Source organism: Spermophilus citellus (genome assembly GCF_964194105.1).
Source record: "Spermophilus citellus genome assembly, chromosome: 17".
In the NCBI taxonomy this organism is placed as follows: domain Eukaryota; kingdom Metazoa; phylum Chordata; class Mammalia; order Rodentia; family Sciuridae; genus Spermophilus; species Spermophilus citellus.
Genome location: NC_138199.1, coordinates 41,119,636 through 41,139,665, shown reverse-complemented (window position 1 = coordinate 41,139,665; position 20,030 = coordinate 41,119,636). Strand labels below are relative to the sequence as shown.

The 20,030-nt window shown below is 37.3% G+C and overlaps 2 protein-coding genes and 1 long non-coding RNA gene across 5 annotated transcripts in view; 1 reads left to right on the top strand and 2 right to left on the bottom strand.

Moving 5' to 3' along the window:
* Positions 1-20,030, bottom strand: part of LOC308635743 — a 573,614-nt gene that overhangs the window by 512,625 nt on the left and 40,959 nt on the right. The gene's annotated exons all lie outside the window — the stretch shown is intronic.
* PTRH2 (peptidyl-tRNA hydrolase 2) lies at positions 544-8,242 on the bottom strand. 2 transcript variants are annotated; one of them, XM_081270456.1, is made up of 3 exons: positions 8,046-8,235; positions 3,875-3,923; positions 544-1,216 (listed from the first exon to the last, which is right to left on the bottom strand). In XM_081270456.1, exons 2-3 carry the CDS (start codon positions 3,920-3,922, stop codon positions 677-679), a joined length of 588 nt encoding a protein of 195 aa, XP_081126582.1. In that variant the 5' UTR covers position 3,923; positions 8,046-8,235; the 3' UTR covers positions 544-676. The 2 variants fall into 2 exon arrangements, with proteins under 2 accessions (XP_081126582.1, XP_081126583.1); XM_081270457.1 differs by lacking the exon at positions 3,875-3,923 and having other exon boundaries at positions 8,046-8,242.
* Positions 8,271-20,030, top strand: part of VMP1 (vacuole membrane protein 1) — a 119,450-nt gene continuing 107,690 nt past the window's right edge. Inside the window, exons 1-2 of one of the 2 annotated variants that reach the window (XM_081270451.1) lie at positions 8,306-8,424; positions 18,251-18,329. The gene's annotated coding sequence lies outside the window, so the exon portion shown is untranslated. Of the gene's footprint in view, positions 8,425-18,250; positions 18,330-20,030 lie in introns of both variants that reach the window. The other variant, XM_081270450.1, reaches the window with a different exon arrangement.

Genomic DNA, 20,030 nt, shown 5'->3' with positions numbered 1-20,030 from the left:
CTATATCATAAAATAGAACTAAAACAGGCTGTCAGTCATCCAAAAATAGCAGGGGAATGCAATTTGAATTCAGTGGAACTGAACTACCCAGCATAGTTTCAGAGAAGTGCTATCAAGACACAAAGAAATCTAACTATCCATAGGGTAATGCTATTGCCCTTCCCTCACACCCACTACCCTCCCTCTCCCACGCGGGGTAAATCTTATCCATCTATTTTGTGGAAGGGTGGGGTGGGGTGGGGATCTAACCTAGGACCTTGTGCATGCAAGGCAAGCACCCTACCAACTGAGCTTATCCCCAGCCCCCTCATCTATTTTGAGATAATGTCTAAGTTGTCAAGGCTGGCCTTGAACTAGTGATCCTTCTGCCTCAGCCTCCCAAATCACCATGTGTTACCCTCTTTTATCTAACTTCATTGTGACCCATTTCTCTCCAATATTTTTTTTTTAGCACTTACTACTTGAATTATCAAGACCATTTAAACCAACAGTATTTTTTAAGCCCCAAACAACTCTAACTGCCCACTACTTAGCAGAAAAACACAAGAACAAATTTTATTTATTTTCATCTCAATATTTAAATTTGGGAAAGAAATTGAGCTTTTAATTTTAGAATTTGACAGGCTTCTAAAACTCTTGATAGGATCATCATCATCATCATCATGCAAAAGCCCATCTAGTAAAGTTTAAGGTGACCAGTAACTTTGTCAATTAAGTCTGCTGGTCCTGGCCCAATCCCCAGGACAGTTCGGGAACCTGGTTCAATCTGAGTACGTCCAGCATCTTGGATTAAACTTACAGTCAGTCCCAGCATTTTTGCATGGGTCAATAATTCAATCAGGGTTTTTTCATCAGGGGCTTTGACCACCACTTTGGGCTGGCCACAGTATTCCCACTCTTTGAGCATCTCAGGGTTTCTCCTTTGAATTTGCTTGTAGGCAGAAACAGCAGCATGAGAGCATTGGGCAGCAACTTTTCCTTTTCCCATCTTTAAATCATTTCGAACCACAAGAATCATTTTGTATTCCCCAGTTTCTCCCAAGATGCTTGCTTCAGTTCCGGTATCTGTGTGTGTCTGACTTGTTGAGTTTTCAGAGAGCATCCCAAAGCGTACTCGGAGGCCCCAGCCAAGGCAGATGCCACAAGCAACTCCAGCAGCCAGGCTTAGTATACCAGGATGAGCCAAGTATTCCATAACCAAAGATTTAGAGAACATCTTAAGAGAAAGAAAAGAAGTTATCACTATCTAAAAGAGGAAAGTTACATGCTTATTAGATAAACACCTTGGCTATGAGCAGCAAACAATATTTTAGAATTATGAGGTCATCAAGTAGAAAGTCAAAAATATATCTTGAATCTTGTGCATATACCCTGTTTCCACTCATCCCCTGTGTATTAGAAAAGATTCAAGCATATAAGTGAAAACAGTTAAGGTCTGATATGAACACTATTTTCTGGTTCAAAAACTCTTGTTAATTCGGTTTCCCTAAATCTGATGGAGAAATGTTTTACCAATATACCCAAAAGAAACCATACCGAACTAACCCCTTTTCTAGGAAGCAGCGCTTATTTGTGTCTTTGTAATACCAATCCCTCGGTGCCCCATTGTCACAATACTGTGCCTAAGGTGAAATGCACTATTGATATTTACTGGGTGTGTGCAAAGATACTAAAAATTCTGCAAAGGGGCTAGGGTTGTAGCTCAGCCGTGGAGCACTTGCCTAGCACGTATGAGGCACTGAGTTCAATCAGCACCACATAAAAATAAAACAAAGGTACTGTGTTCACCTACAACTAAAAAAAAAAAAAAAAAAAAAAAAAATTTAAATCTTGCAAAGGTTAAGAGTTGTACTATCAAGCTGGGAGCACAGGCACACCTGTAATTTCAGCAGCTCAGGAAGCTGAGGCAGGAGGATCAGGAGTTTAAAGCCAGCCTCAGCAACTTAGCAAGACCCTGTCTCAAAGAGCTGAGGATGTGGCTCAGTGGTTAATCACCCCTTGGTTCAATCCATTATTAAAAAGAGAGTTGTACCATTGGACATTAGTAGAGGTAGATACCCCAGCAAAGCTGTACATCATATTTGAATCACCAAGAAAATAACCTACATCAGACTACATTTGAAGCTGTTGGGTTCATAATGCAACGGTGCATAAGTATGAGCAACCATCAGTTTCTTTTCCTAGCATTTATATACAAGTTACCACATTCAAAGTGCCTGAAAATAGTGTCCTTGGAATTATGTAGTGCATAATCTACATGGCAAGGATAGCCCTTGAAATACTTATTTTATCATATCACAAAATTTCCTTTTATTCTTCATTTGGTTAAAGTAAGGATATTACATTAATATTTGGTAAAGCTCAGCGGTAGAGCACTTGCCTAGCACGTATGAGGCACTGAGTTCAAACAGCATCACATAAAAACAAAATGAAGGTACAGTGTCCATCTACAACTAAAAAAAAAAAAAAATTTTTTTTAATCTTGCAAAGATTAAAAGAGTTGTACCATCAGGCCGGGAGCAGTGACTGTGCATACCTGTAATCCTGGCAGATTATATAGTATACCAAAGATTTTCATTTCAGGATAGTACAGCAAATGTCAAATTATTTTAAAGATATAATTCACATGCCATAAAATTCACTCTTTTATGGGCTGGGGTTGTGGCTCATGCATGAGGCACTGGGTTCAATCCTCAGCACCACATTAAAAAAAAAATAATAAAGATATTGTGTCTACCTGAAATTAAAAATAAATATTTAAAAAATTCACCCTTTGAAATCATACCATTTAGTGGTTTTTAATAAATCCACAAGGTTGTGTTACCATCACTATTTTCAGTGGCCCCCAAAGTAACCCCTTACCCATTAGCAGTCACTTCCTATTTCCCTCTGCCCTTGAAAACCTTTGTGTCTTTGACAATCTCCTTTCTGGATTCACTTATTCTGGACATTTTATATAAATGAAATTATACTATGCCAGGTGTGGTGGCATATACCTATAATCTCTACTATTCAGAAATCAGAAGCAAGAGGATCACAAGTTTTTTTTTTTTTTTTAGAGAGAGAGAGAGAGAGAGAGAGAATTTTAATCTTTATTTTTTAGCTTTCAGCGGACACAACATCTTTATTTGTATGTGGTGCTGAGGATCGAACCCGGGCTGCACGCATGCCAGGCGAGCGCGCTACCCCTTGAGCCACATCCCCAGCCCAGGATCAAAAGTTTGAGGTCAGCCTTAGCAACTTAGTGAGACCTTGTCTCAAAATACAAAATAAAAGGGCTGGGGATGTAATTCCATGGTAGAATGCCCCTGGGTTCAATCCCCAGTACCAAATAAATAAAAAAACAAATAAAATTATGCAATGTATGGCATTTTATTTTGGCTTCTTTCATTTAGCATAACATTTATATTGCTGTATCTATATCTTGTTTTTAAAGGCTGGAGGTAAGGCCAAGGTACACTTAATATAAAAATTAAAACAACCTGATAACCCTGCATGTACAATCTCAAATTCAAACCCCGCTCCTGGAGGAATAAAACTTCCCTGAAATTGCTACTTAATGTACAACTATCTGAGTCCATTAGAATCTTCTTCAGATAGCTTCTGAAACATCTATCAAAAATCTTCTATATCCTTTTCTAGATTTACCTTCTTTGGGGGGGGGTGCTGGGAGGAAGTGCAAGGGGGGTTGGTACTGGGGATGGAACCCAGGGCCTCATAAATGCTAGGCAAACACTCTACCACTAAGCTTCATCCCCAATCCTTTTTTATTTTAAGACAGGGTCTCACTAAGTTGGTCCAGGCTAGCCTCAAACTTGTGATCCTCTTGCTTCAGTTGTCCAATTAGCTGGAATTATAGGTATACACTACTTACCCGGTGTTTAAAGTGACTAACTTCTGTGGTCACTTTGGCAGCACACATACTAAAAATGGAACAATACAAAGAAAATTAGTATGGTCTCTGTGCAAGGATGACATGCAAATCTGTGAAGTTTTCCATATTTTAAACATAATACCCAACTTCTATAGGCAAGAAAGCAGGAAAAAGAGGAGAATGCAGTGAGGAACCTATTTGCAGAAGAAAGATGTGGTCAATAGCACTTTATTTGACAAAGTGACCAAATACCACATATACCAGAATCAGGTCCTATTTGGAGAAGCAAACTGCTCTACACAGAAGATGGATAACAAACTAAAACCTCTACATCTGTGAAAGTTGTCAGAATCAAAATGAAGTTGCTTTGGTCAAAACTTCAGAAAATAAGCAAGTATAACAGGAACATAATGAAAGGGGAGATCTCACGTACATATGCCTGATAAGAACCAAAACACAGAGTGCTGAAACAGCAAACCTGCATAAAAAAAAATACTTCAGCAAGGACATCTGCTCAGTAACTGCCTGTTCAACCTTGGACTGATACTACCCTTGTAGCCAAGAATTTCTGTTTCAAAACAATAATATGTGGGTTGGGGATATAGCTCAGTTGGTAGAGCATAAGGCCCTGGGTTCAATTCCCAGTACAAAAAAAAAAAAAAATATATATATATATATATATATATATACTCTCTTCATTTAGCCTCTAAAAGTTTTTCCTTGCTTCAACCTCCTTGAATACACCACATGGTTTCCTGTAGCATGCACATTCCAATTGCAATATTCATTCCCAAATAAACACATTAAACTTCATAGAACCTCTTCCCATTATTTCTGCTTTTCCTTTTTGTTTGTTTTTTTGGTACTGGGGATCAAACCCAGGGACTCTCTACCTCTGAGCTACATCCTCAGTCCTTTTTCCTTATTTTGAAATAAGATTTAGGTAAAATACTGAAGCTGGCCTCAAACTCGTGATCCTCCTGCCTTAGTCTCTACAGTGGTTGGGAAGATAGGTGTGGTGTGCGCCACTGCACCCAACCCATTATCTCATTTTTGCCGCCATAAAAATAAAAGGAAGATATAAGCTTCATTTTACAGATGAGAAAAACGAGGATCAGAGAAGTTGCTTATCCACAGCATCTACAACAGGGGCAAAACTATACAACATTGCCTGATCATAATAAAAAGCTTCTAAGTTGGGCTCCATTTGTGTACAATGTGTTAAAACACATTCTTCTGTCATGTATAACTAATCAGAACAAATTAAAAAAAAAACAAAAAACTTTTCATCTTCTCAACTTCATCTAAACACACCAGTATGAGACAGTGAAAACAGAATGGCAAATATCCTAGAAACTTCCAAGTTTACTGCTTATGTCCCACATCTCAATGGGATCTAATTATAAAATTAAGATGTTTTAATCTCTTAACCCAACTACCTCCTCTAAAATGTCTCTTTTTCCAGACACTTACTATGAACACATTAATAAAGCTCAGTACCTGAGACTATTTTTTTTTGTTATTTTTTTTTGGGGGGGTGGTGGTACCAGGGATTCAACTCAGGGTCACTCAGCCACTAAGCCACATCCCCAGCCCTATTTTGTATTTTATTAGAGACAGGGTTTCATTGAGTTGCTTAGTGCCTTGCTTCTGCTGAGGCTGGCTTTGACTTATGATCCTCTTGCCTCAGCCTCCCAAACTGCTGGGATTACATGCGTGTACACCATGCCCCACTTTTTTTTAAATATATTTTTTAGTTGTCAGTGAAACTTTTACTTAATTAGGTGCTGGGGATCGAACCCAGTGCCTCATACATGCTAAGTAAGTACTCTGCCATTGAGCTGCAACTCCAGTCTGCCTGAAACTATTCTTAAGTCTCACAGATAATCATTAGCAATGACAGCACAGTAAACCAAGTATGCCCTATAAAACCTCCTCTTGGTGCCTTCTAATTACCTTGCCATGTTCCACTAGTGCCCTTGCTCCCATTACCAAGTGAACCTTGTTCCACCCATTTATCTTACCTCACAAAATAGCATTTGCTAACCTAAAAACGAAAAAACAAACAAACAAAAAAAAACCAAAAACAACAAAAACCTTCCTGAATCTTCTTTGACCTTTAAACACTGCCTCACTTTTCCTCTCTTTATCTCCAAACTTCAGTTTCAAATATCTATTTCTCCAAATCCTTGTACCTGGGAACCTCTCTTGCCCACTATTGAAAGTTAGTAGGAAACCAGATACTTCCTAATTGTCAAATGTAGTTGCTTCTTTTCAGGGCTCATCTTAAGTTTCCTGCCACTTATTGGTCACTTCTGAAACTTAAAACTTTCCTCCATTGAATTCTTTCACTCTATTATCATCCTACCTCTCAGACAGCTTTTTTTTTTTTTTTAATGGTATACAGGATTGAACTCAAGGGTGTTCTACTACTGAGCTATAGCCCCAGCCCTTTTTATTTTTTGAGACAGAGTCTCGCTAAATTGCCCAGGCTGGCTTCAAACTTGAAACTCAGCCTCCCAAGTCACTGGGATTACAGGCATGAGCCACCACACCCAGCTTTCTGACAGCTTTTTTGGTCCCCTTCTGAACTCTACATCCTCTGTTTGCTCCTGATATATGTACTGTAACATAAGTCTACACATTTGGCCTTTTCAGTCTATGTCTTCAACGTCCACTATAGAAGCCATTAGCCAAATGTGATTAAGGAAACTGATTAATTAAAACTAAATTAAAAATCAGTTCTTTAGTTGTACTAGCCATATTTGAAGTGCTTAATAACAATTGAAGATGGCTAGTGACTACTCTGACATACAGTGAGTTAACAGAACTTTCTGTCACTGAAAAAAAGTTCTATTTGAATAGCACTGGTCTATATGTTCTCTTTCCATTCAAAATCCATCAAAATTCACTGAGGATTTACTGTGCTTCAGGCACTGTTCTGAAGCCTGGAGATCACTGGTGGGGGGGGGGGAATCCCACTCCTTATGGAGCTAACATTCTGGTGGGAGAGGACAGGCAATAAAGCTTGTCAGATGAACAATCTCATTTATTCCCAAATCATCCTATGCACAGACTCCTAAAGTGTCTCCTTGGCTTTGAATTTGAACCTCCAATTTCTGCTACATTTCATCACTTAAAAGACTATGAAATATTCTTTTCTTTATTTTTTTGGTAGTGCTGAGCAGCAAACCCAAGACCTTGTACATCCAAACTTTCTTTTCCTGTAGTCTTGATTTGAGTATCCTGCACTTTTCCTCCTTCTATGGTCCTCCAACATCCAGTCACCGAATCCTGTTAAACTTATGTTTTAAACCCATTCCAGGATTTCTACTTACAGTTCCTAATTATCTCTTGTCAAAGGCTTCCAAACTTAGCTTTTCTTGGCTCTTACCCTAATTCATCCTAGCCCATATACCATTATAAATACACTTCTAAAACATTCTCAAAAATCATCAGCTAACCGCATAGAGAATAAAACAAATTCCTTAGCACCAACTCTAAGTACTACACAATTCTGGTAACAGTCGACTTTTTCCTTTAACAACTGCTGCTATATGTTGTACCATCCAGCCACATCAAATTTTTAGGTCCTTTCAAGGGGCAATCTCTCCCGAAATTATTTTCTAGTCTTCCCCATTTAAAATAAACACGCAAATAAAAATATCCTATTCACCTAGAAAGGCCCAGCTGAAATCACACTGTGAAGTCAGCACCATCCCCCAACCAGACTTAATTATTTCCCCTTCGAAGCCTCTGGGGAACTTATACAGCACGATCAAATACCTCTCCAGACATTATATAATACTGGAGAATAAAACTTTCGATTATATCCTTAGAAATCTTTTCTTTCCATAGCTAGAAACGCGTGAATTCATAGCAGAGAGCGTGAGGCTTGCTCGCTATTTTCTCTCATTCGGAGAGAGTGCATCGATACTGCCGGAAACGCGTGGCTCTGTTGAAAAACTAGCAATTCCGGTCCCTAACCCTTCCCGGCATCTTGATTCCTTTTCTTCCAAAGGATGACTTGCTGAACAGGCTCGGGGATCCAACGATCACCAGGCGAAGATGTAGGCGGGTAGTCATGGAGTAACTTGGGATGAAACGTTCCAGCTGAAAAGAGAATGGAGAACCACATCCCTTTGCTTTGCCCTAGGAGGAACCGACCTACCTAAAATACTCTCCTTCACACACGCGCCTTCTTGTTGTTCAATTCTGCGGGGCTAACACACTTCGCGCGCGCGAACTACCTCTTCCGGGGCTTCAGGATAACTAGTTCCGGATCAAGAACCAAGAAGGATCAATCATCCTTCTCTCGTCACACCCGCAGGGGTCCGGACACAGAGTCGAATGAAATACCGCGAGGATCAGCTGAGGTTGCCTAAAGGAGTGGGGAACGTTTCTCTTTAGGAGGCGGTCTCCGCTGGGTAACCGGACCGGAAGTGACGCGAGCGAGTTCCGGTTGGCCGGAGCCCCGCGGCGGGTGTGAGAGTCAGTCGTGAGCCGCTTCCAGGATCCTGAGGTCTGTCGAGAAGCAGGAGTCGGAGTGGGTAGGTAAACGAAAGCGGGGAATTGGGCAAGGAAGCTTGAGACTATCATCAGAGCTTGGCTTCTTCCGGAAGCTCTCCCACTTAGTGCAGTTCTGGGGCTCGGCGGTTTTTACTTCCATGAGTGTTTTAGGGCTTTGCTGGCTCTGGTTGTCTCAGTCTGGCGGTAGCCGGGTTATTTGGGACACCTCTCCATGGTTGGATACGGGACATTGAAAGCAGGCACTGAACTCCCGATCGTTCTCTTTCCTCTCCACCTGGAAGCCGTACTCGGCTTGCATGAAGAGCCCTCCTCCTGGGGTGTCCAGCACCCTGGAGTAAAGGAAGAGGTTTTCCCAGCTGCCGACAGAGTTGCTTCTCAGGATCTTTGGGCTTGATTCTTGCCCTCCTCCTCAACCAGTGGTGCATGATGTTATCTTTCCGCTCCTAAACAAAATCCAGGCATGCAAGTGCCATCTAAAGCCTTCGTGGTACAAAGTGGCCAAGGGAAATGGCCTTCACTTCGTAGAGCCTTTGCTAAGGACCTTCTGATATCTCCTTTTACTTTCATGAAAAATAGTTTTCTGCCTTTTCCAAATCCCTGACCCCCCAATGATTGTATTTCATTACTTTGGAAGTACTTGCAGTAAAACACGAAGGTCGAAGATTTAAAGATTTATCTTTAAATCTTTGAGAAGCGTTATGTGGTCTTCTTGTCACACTGCTTTATTACTTAAGACCTTCAATAGATTTTACACAGTCATCTTTTATTTTTCTGCAACTTCATGTAAAAAATCTAATAATGTGCAGACTGGACACTCTTTATATATCTTGGCAGCATCTATTCTTTCCCTGTCTTTCAGTTCTCTTTGGTGCTTGTCAGATTTTGTAGACAGATGGCATTGATCATTTGGAAATGCTTGTTTTTAAGTATTTCTAGTGTTGTAATGATAGATAATTTAATATTCCAACTGCTACTACCTATGAAATGTATTGACCTTACAGTGTAGTTCTGTATTCTCAGCATAGATGATGGGAAGAAGCTACTATTTATTAGGCGGCATTTTATGCATTCTAGATTATGTTTGTATTGGAAAAGAGATGGTGAAACCCAGACAAATGTGACCAATTTGTGTAAGTGTGAAATGACTAAAGTAGAAATCTTTCATGTTTTCTTTATCTATATTATATTATTGTAAATCACTAATGGTTTTCTTTTCTTTCTTTCTCTCTTTTTTTTTTTTTTGAGGGATATATACTACTTGAATACACACAATTAATTCTGTTAGATTCCTGTGGCTCATTTTCCCGAAGAAAAATACACATATAACCAGGTTTTTGAAGTACTTAAATAAATGGTTTGATGCATTTTAACAGGTTATCTATACCTAGTTTACTCAGTTTATTGTTTAATTCACATGCTGCTCTTATTTTTGAGTTAGCAATTTTTTTTTTCACAGTTGCCTTGAAATGAGGTGTCAAGTTTTTTGACAGAATTATAAATGTTCGATGTAACATTAGTTCAATGTCCAATAAATTTACTTGTTGACTACATAAAGGTAAAATCTGTTCTTATATTCTTTCTGTTCAGTTCAATTGATTATTTGACTTTTCTCACATTACCAACTTCTTCCTGTGTTTGACTTGAATCACTGCTTTTTAGAATCTTGAAGATCAATAAACTTTAAACAAGAAGACCTGAATTGAAGTCTGGGCTCCAACACTTATTGGGAAATGGTTGGCAGGATACCTGTTATTCTTGGCTGGTCTATATTGTGTTGATAAAAGTACAGCTTACTTATTCTCATAGGTCTGTCACAGAATTTAGTGAGATAGTAAATGTGAAATCATGATATAAGTGAAAATATGGTAATACTGTCATTTTACTCAGCTGGAAGTATATCAGTGTAGAATACTATTCCTTTGAGTAACTTTTAAAGTTGATGATTTCACTGTGTCCTTTTGTTTATCTGAAAATATTATCACACACTTCTGAGACAATCTTTGCCCTACTTTTGAACAATAAAGCTAGCCAAGAACGGTTTTATACTCTGACCCATTGATTAAGTCATGTTGGTTAATAAGTAGGTGGCTGGAAGGTGAGTATAGTTTTGCATTTGGAAGTTTAAATCTGATCTTTCTTGGTCATCCTGTATTGTCATGTGAGAATTTCCAAATACAGAAAAACCTAAAGTTTTTAGTTGCTTATATGTTATTAACTAAAGATTAGAAGTAGTTCCATGTTACTTACATTAAGAAACCTTATTATTTTACTAAAACCAATGTGAACATATAGTTAGATTCTTCACATTTATTAGAGGAGAAAATTAGGGCCTAGAATCAAGTAGCAATTGGCTTGCCTGAGGTCAGTTGGCATAGGTAGTACCAGAACCTGAATGGATTTAAGATCCTAAGTGTTCTTTGTATTCTGCTGAGGTTGTCTCCAAGCATCTTGGTATCACTTGGTAAAATTTCCTGGTTTGCAAGAAAATGTTTTCTTTTGTGCATTAAAGGGTACACACATACACATTAAAAAACTTATATTCCTTTTTAACTGGTAGAGTCTTATAAGTTGTAGGAAAACAAAGCTATTTGGCAAGATTTGCAGTGGAACAGATTAAGGAAAGAAAAAAGTACAGCTTACTTACTCTCATAGAATACTTCAGAATGATTATTCTGATATTACACTTCGTTACTATCAGGTATTGAAATTTCTAATATTCCATTATGTTAATTATCTGTTATCTGTAGTCATTTCTGTAGCTATTTTGTTGTAGGTAAATAGCCACTGTAGAAGAGTACATTCTTTATCTTGCTGGGAACTCTGTGTGGTTTATAGTCTTTCTCCTTTCCTACCCTAGTGTCCCTGTGTTTCTCTACCACTTTAGTGTAGAAATGAACTCTAGATTAACAAATCATGACAAATAGGATGAATTGAAGTCATAACTTTGTTGTGTTTGTGTTAGGGGCTGGGGATATAGCTCAGTTGGTAGAGTACTTTCCTCACATACACAGGCCCTGGGTTCAGTCCCTAGCATCGCAAAAAAAAAAAAAAAAAAAAAAAAAAGAATGGATTGTTGTGTTTGTGTTAGGTGATAATCTACTTTCACAAAGATATACAAATATTTTTGAGAGTAAACTTTTGGAGGGGTGCTGGGGATTGAACCCAGTGCCTTGTGCTGCTAAGCATGGGCTCTACCACTGAGCCCTAAGAATATACTTTTAAAGAGCATATTGCATCAAGAAACTCCTTTTTTTAGTCTGGGTAAGTAACTTTAGATTAAGTTTGCTGAACTGAAGTTATGTTATGTAAACCCTTATATAAAGCTCATTTTAAAACATTTTGTTCTTAGCTAGGTACTGTAGTGCATGCCTATAATCCCAGCAATTTGGGAGGCTGAGGCAGGAGGACTGAAAATTCAAGGCCAGCCTCAACCTCAGCAATTTAGCAAGGCCTTAAACAATTTAGCAAGACCCGTCTCAAAATAAAACATAAAAAGGGCTGGGGGAATGTGGCTCGGTAATTAAGCAACCCTGGGTTTAATTCCTGGTACAAAAAAAGTAAATAAAACATTATGTTTCTTAAAAATTTGAACAAGGGATATTTTCTGTGTCATATAAGAGGTCATATTTAAAGTTTAAGGCATATTTAAATTAAGCAAGGGCAATCCATTGAGTAATCCTATCCCAGCTAGTCCACTTAATGTTTATGTTTCTTTTTTTTTTTTTTCAGTAGATAATTAAAATGTCTTCTTTTATTCTTGGGATTCTTTCCCTAAAACTTTGATCTTCATAGATGATTTGGAAGGATTCCACAGGTGGTATTAAGAACTAGGAAGATAAAACCTTGGTTCAAATTCCAGCTCTATTACTGTGTGACTCCTGAGCTGGTTACTTAACCTCTTTCTATCTCAGTACCTTTATTGTTAGGGTTAAATGAATCAATTTAAGTAAAGTGCCTAATACATAGTTAAACATAATTATGATCATTGTCTTCATGTGACCCACTGAGCTGTTGCTAAGAACTCTTTCCCAACCCTATTTTGATAGCATATCTTTATAATGCTGCTTACTTATCCTTTGCTCATTATTAATGAACTTTCAGTAAATAGAAGTATACATTTCATTTCATGAATGTTTTACAACATATGTGAGATTCTTAACCAAAGGAGGCATTCTTGTAGCCTTCTCTTAACTTTTTTTTTTTTTAATTATCATTAACAGTTGACATTCTCTTTGTAAGCTGTAATAGAATTTGGCAATTGAAACCAATTCTTTGATATTTAATGATATCTTCTAGCACTTTCTTTGCATGGAAAGATCATTTTTTCCAGTGACATCTATTGCCTTATCTGTAAATTCACCCTTGCAATGAAGGAACATCTTGTATCCTAGGGCTTATACCAGGTTCTGGAGAAAACAATAGGAAATAAGAAATGTTATGAAGGAAACAAAGTTTTGAGAGAGAGTTAACAATGTGGCTGTGTGCCTCTTTGGGGCTGGAGCACAAACAGATTTGGAATACAGTGACATGAGATAAGAAAGATATGCAGAGGCTAGGTCATGTCGAACTTTGCAGGTAATGGGAATGAGTTTGCATTTGATTTTGAGTGCAGTGGTAAATCATTCTACAGTTTTAGGTAGAGGAGTAATATGTTTCATAAGAACTTCTGCTCATGTGTGGAGGATGACTTGAAAGAGACAAGAATAGAAATGGAGAGAGAAATTAGGAGTGTACCAAAGTAATCCAAGTGGGAGATGAAAATGTCCTGGACTAGAGAGGTGGCAAAGGAGATGGAGAACTAAATATATTTGAAATAGGACTTAGTCCTGGATTAGATGAGTGGTGAGGAAAAGAGAAGAGTCAAGAATGACTAAGCTTCTGGATTTAGTAACTGGGTGGGTGTTTGTGCCAGGTACTGGGGGAGAGAAAATTTGGGGAGAACCATGTTTGTTTGTTTGTTTGTTATAAGAAGGTGTGTAGGTATGGGGAAGACAGGATATGTTAAATTTGAGATACTTGGGAATCATTCTAATGGTACTATTTTTTTTTTTTTTAATGGTGCTGGGGATTAACCCAGGGTCTTGTGTATGTGAGGCAAGCACTTTACCAACTGAGTTATATCCCCAGCTCCTCTATTATATACATAAATATCTACATAAATCTACAGATCAGAACCAGAAATACAAACTCAGGATGATATTTTAAACTGGAAACTGAGTCACTTGGGGGGAGATAGGGAAAAGGAGGACCCAGTCAGGTAAAGGAAAAGGATCTGACACAAAAAACTAATAAAGTGGTTACATCTAGTAGGAAGAGTACTGTAAGAGACAGAGGGGAGCAGGATTTTTTTTTTCTAAGCTCATGAGAGTTTATATTTGGAATTATTTTAAGAAATGGTCAGCTTTGTCAACTGCTGCTTTCTGCTCTAAATGAGGACAAAATAAAGTTGAGTAAAGTCATATTGGTTCATCTGGCAAACCATTTCTTCACTCATTGTTAAGTATAGATCCTTGCAGAAATTTTCAGGATTCCCTTTAGGCAAAAGAATATCCAAGGTTTCCATGCCCTTCATAAATTCTAAGATCTTTTATAGGAATTATAGTACAGTCATCCATTGATACTCACAGGGATTGGTTCCAGGATCCCCTCAGATACCCAGATGTATGGATGCATACAACCCATTGCATATCTTCCTATATAGTTTAAATAATTCCTAATACCTAATACAGTGTGTTATATGAATAGTTGTTAACCTGTGTTTTTTAGGGGATAATGCAAGAGAAAAAGTCTGTTCATATTCAGTACAGATGCAGGGTTTTTTTAAGGTTATTTTCTCTCTTTTTTTTTTTTTTTTTTTTTTTTTTTGTACTGGGGATTGAACTTGGGGGCAAACACTGGGCCACATCCCCAGCCCTTTGTTCGTATTTTATTTAGAGGCAGGGTCTTACTGAGTTGCTTAGCACCTCATTTTTACTTTTCATGCCTGTTATATAATGTCATACTTTTGCTGAGTCTGGCTTTGAACTCTCGATCTTCCTGCTTCAGCCTCTCCAGCTGTAGGGATTACAGGTGTGTGCCACCACGCCTGGCAGGATATTTTTAGTCATCAAATGGTTGATGATACAGAACTTGTGGAATAGTAGGACTGATTGTACTGGCTCCACTGGGGCAGAGCAGTGTTCTTCAGTCCTTATGTAATCAGAAAGGGGTGTGGGGTCTCTGTAAGATAGGTTTCTATTTTCTATGCTTCAATTAATAAAACTTTGTTTAAAAATTATATGTGGGGGCTGGAGATATAGCTCAGTGGTGGAATTGCTCACCTAGTATGCACAATGCTGTGGGTTCAATCCCTAATACTGCCACCAAAAAAAAAAAAAGATTATATTCCATTCAAATATAAATATATATGTATTCCAAAATTATTTGTATTGCCTTTGAACTTTATTGTATAAGAAATTTTTATGGATTTTTTGTTTTCAAAAATGACATCTTACTAAAATTAAAATCAATCTTGTATCTCTGCAAAACCATAATTTTTAAATATTTAAGTTCATTAGTAACTTGAATAATTATGGGCAAATGAAACATACTAGGCATACTCTTACCTCAAAGTCTTTGCACTTCTTTTTCTACAGTGCTTTTCCCTATACTTTTCATGCATGTTATATAATGTCAAATTCTCAAAGAGAAAGCTTTTCTATCTAGTCTGTTGAAGATTACTATACAAACATACATATACACACACGCACACACATTCATACACACACGCACACACAGTCATACAAACACATTTAGCAACTTTATTTTTTACTGTAGCACTAATCACTGTTTGAATATTTTTGATTTCTGCTGTGTCTCTAGCTCTTCCAAGTATGCCTAACATATAATATGCACTGAGTAAAAATTGCTAAAAGAGTAAACAAAAAATTTTAACTGCTGAATAGTATTTCATTATGGTATGTAGCCATAATTTATTTCTTCTCTTGACAATAAACATTTGGGTGGTTTCTAACTTTTGCTGTCGTTACTTTCTTTTTTTCTTTCTTTTTCTTTCTTTTTTTTTGGTACCAGGGATTGAACTCAACCACTGAGCCACATCCCCAGCCCTTTTTTGTATTTTATTTAGAGACAGTCTCACTGAGTTACCTAGTGCCTTGCTTTTGCTGAGGCTGGCTTTGAACTCGAGATCCTCCTGCCTCAGCCTCCCAAGCCACTGGTATCATAAGATGTTGTTACTTTCAACTGTTCCATCCTAAAGGCTGTGGCACTCTGGGCCTTCCGTAAAAGAGGCAGACTTGAGAACTCTGAAATTCTTTTAGGGTTACTTTCCCATTGTCTTGATTAATAGCACCTGGCTTCGTTTACCTTTACAAGTCTCCTTATCAAAAGTTTGCTTGGCCAATGCAAGGTAATCCCAATTTGGGAGGCTAAGGCTGGAGCCAAGTTCAAGACCCGTCTAAATTTAGTGAGGCGCTAAGCAATAAAAAGGACTGGGAATGTAACTTGGTTGTAAAGCTCCTCTGGGTTCAAACTCCAGTACCCTCACCCCCCCACACACACACACACACACAAAATGTTTGGCTACACTCTTTGTTTATCTCTAATTTTTTTTTAATATTTATTTTTTAGTTGTAGTTGGACACAGTACCTTTGTATTATTTATTTTTACGTGGTGCTGAGGATCTAACCCAGGCCTCACATGTGCTAGGTGAGTGCTCTACCTCTGAGCCACAACCCCAGCCCCTTTAAATATGCTTTTTATTATTTTTTCTTCTTTTGGTATTGGGGATTGAACCCAGGGGCATTTAACCACTGAATCACATCCCCAGCCCTTTTTATGTTTTATTTTGAGACAGAGTCTTACTAAGTTGCTTAGGGCCTTGCTGGGTTGCTTTGGACCCGTAGTCTTCCTGCCTTAGCCTCCTGAGCTGTTGGAATTATAGTTGTGCACCTCCGCACCCAGCTCCCTGTTTCTGACATCTTGTTTCTCATTTTCATCTGAGATTTCATCAGAATGGCCTTCACTGTCCAGTTATTCAAAGCGACTTTGGTGATTTCTGAGAAGAATCAGACTTTCTCTATAGCTCTTCTCTTCTGAGCCCTTACCAGAGTCACCCTTAATGTACTGTTCATCATAATCTCGGCTTTTATTTCTTTTTTCCTTTGGTACTGGTGATTGAACCCAGGTTCTACCACATACCAGGGAAGTGCTCTACCACTGAGCCATATTCCCAACCCTTTTTTTGTGGGTGAGAATGCTTGTCATTAAGTTGCTCAGGCTGGCATTGAACTTGTGATCTTCCTGTCTCAACCTTGGAAGTATGGATGACATGCACGTACGACCATACCTGTCCACAATGCAGACTTTTTCTAGTGTTCACTTCAAAACTGTTCCTGTGTCTACCAATTACCCAGTTCAAAAGCCACTTCTGCATTTTTAGGTATTTGTCATAGCAATTTATAAGTTAGTTTTACTGGATAATTTATAAAAAACAGAAATTTGTTTTTCACAGTTCTGAATACTGGGACCCAGATCTAGCTACTGACCTCTGTTTCCAAGACAAAAATGTGAACATTGTACTGTCAGGAAGGGAGGAATGCTGTGGCATTAACATGGCAGAAGGGCAAAAGTGGGTGGAATTTCTTCCATCAGACACCTTTTATAAGAGCACGAAACCCATTTCACAAGGGAGGAACCCTCATGGCCTAATTACCTCTTAAAACCCCACCTCTTAATACTTTCATATTGGCAGCACTTGAATTTTTAAGGAGTCTTATTAAAACCATACCAGTTATATAACTGGGAATAGAATTATTAGCATAGAGTGTGTGCCAGTATTTGGCTTTATGGGTTGTTTCCTTAACTTTGGTATTTTCAATCATATTTCCTACTTTTGCCAAAGGAATATATGTAAAAATGATGTGGTAGATTGTAAAATTGAATGGTGGACTGCAGGATGGCCACAAATTCTTCATGTATTGTTTATATACCTGTTTTCAATGTGATTTTGTTTCTAGTGTCTATTTCTCTATCTGTTGAGTCTGTACTTTGTTACTTGCTTTGGCCAGTGCAGCATTGGCAAGAATGACCCAGACACAGGCTCGAAAAAACATGTGCTTGACCTCTCTTATTGCTCTTTAGAGTGTTGAGCCCATATATAAAAAAAGCCCCAACTAACCAACTGGAAGAGAGGGGACCATGGAAAGCAATCCCAGCCGAGCAAGGTTTGTCAGCTCAAAAGCCAAGCTTGTCCAGACTAGAACCATCTAGCCCAACCCTCTGGGTCATGATATATATATATATATATATATATATATATATATATATATATTTTTTTTTTTTTTTAAGTCACTAAGCCTTAAGACTAAGATGTTATACACTATTGGTACAAATTAATCTCATTGTGATTTTATGTGTGTATGTGCTAGGAATTGAACCCAGGGCCTCACACATGCTGGGCAAGTGCTGTACTGCTGCACCACCTCCTCAGCTCCTCATTGTGATCTTGATTTATATTATTTGATTGTCAATGAGGGCAGGTTAGATATCTTAATTATTAGCCATACACATTTCCTCCCCTATAAAATGCTTCTTGAAGCTGGGAAATGGATTATACACACCTGTAATCCCAGCCACTCAGAAGGGTGAGGCAGGACAATAGCAAGTTTGAGGCCAGCCTAGACAATTTAGAAAGACTGAAAATAAAAAGGTCACACACACACCTCTATGTCATTTGCCTATTTTAGTTTTATAGTTATTTGTCTTTTCTTAACATTATTGATTATATAACTGTTTTTACTTATCTTTTATCAGTAATATATTTCTCTGGTTTATCTTTTTATTAGGATACTTATGAGGAATTTTAAGTTTTAATTTCAAGAGTTTTCCAATTGATCAGTCTTTTCATTTATGGATAACTTTTTGGTGAGTTTGAAGAAATCTTTTTCTATCCTAAGACAGAAAGTTATTTATTTATTTTCCTACAAATTTTGCTTTAAACTTTTTGTAAATCCTTCACGTATATGAAATTAATTTTTTTTGCATGGTTCAAGTAGGGAATTCAAATTTTCTTTCTTGAATAACTCATTTTTCTATATAGTTTATCAAATAGTCTCTCTTATACCAACTGATCTATTTTGCCTGATCTATTTTGCCATGTCTGTAATATAGAGTTCCAAATACACAGGAACCATTTTGTAGGCCCTCTTTTCTGATTCTTGGTCAGTTTGTTCTTCTGTATGCTGACACAACACACCCTTCCTTTATTATTATAGCATTGTGTGTATATATTTAAATGCTTTGTCTAAATATACAAATATTTTCTCTTGTGGTATGGCTTACCTTTTTAATTATTTTTTTAAAACACTGTATTTCAGAAGGTAAAAGTTTTTAGTTTGGATAAGGTTCAGCTTATCAATTATTTTCTTTTATGTTCATGTGTTTTATATCCTAAGAAATTTTTGTGTACTCCAAGGTTGCAAAGATTTTCCTCTTGTTTTTCCAGAGTCATTATAGTTTTAGTTTTTACCTCTAGGTGTATAATCACTTTCAAAATAATTATTGTATATAACAAGAAATAAGGAAGGGCCAATGTTTGTTTTCTAAATAAGACTAGTCAGTTACCATATAAATTCCCTTGTACTTTTGTTGAAATTAGTTGTTCCTATATATATGGGTCTGTTTCTCTATTTTCTCTTCTGTTCCATTGATCTATGTCCATCTTTTTACCAAAACCACACCGTCGTGATTACTGTAACTTTATAGCAAGACTTGAAAGCATTTAATACAATTCCTCCAACTTTGTTCCTTATCCAAATTATCTTGGATGTTCTAAGTTTTTACATTTTTATATATAAATTTGAACTTATATTTTATTTGAAAGTCTAATCAAGGACATTCCCAACATTCTTACAATCTCTCAATTCTGGTATTATTTCCACTATCCTAGTTCTTGACCTTACTCTTATTTCTCTCTTTTGGTGAAAACTGTATTGGTTATGAAAAACTGCCTGAGCATTTAGAAGTGGATTTAAGAATAAATGACAAACAGGATTTTCAACATATAATTTTACAAGATGTATATTTTCTTCATAAAAATAAAATCATGTATTAAAAGAAAAGACAATAAAATGGTATTTTTACATATTGGAATCGAGATGAAGAAACCTTCTCTAAAACCTATCTTCTTTCAAAAAAAAGAGATCCTAAAGTTTTCCAGGTTGTGTCTTTTTTTTTTTTTTAATTGGAATTTTTTTACTTGAAATTTCTCTTAATTACAAATTGGGTATATAGTTCAGTGGTAGACCATCTGCTTAGCATGTACCAGGCCCTGAGTTTAATCACTAATATCAGAAAACAAACAAACAAAAAATCCTACATATTTGATCTGGAACAGTAGTCTTTTTAATGATTAGAAGCTTGTGATAAGTTGAATGTACTTTACACTTGACTAAATTAAATTGAGGAACAGCTTAGGCCAAAAATATGTAACCTCCTAACCTGCAGACCCAGTTTTGGAAGATTTGTGGAGATTTTGAATCCTTGAAATTGTACCCTAATTTGAGGCTTTAATTTGTCTTAATTCCTCAAGATTTTAAAAAGTTCAAAAAGATTCAAGGAGTTTTT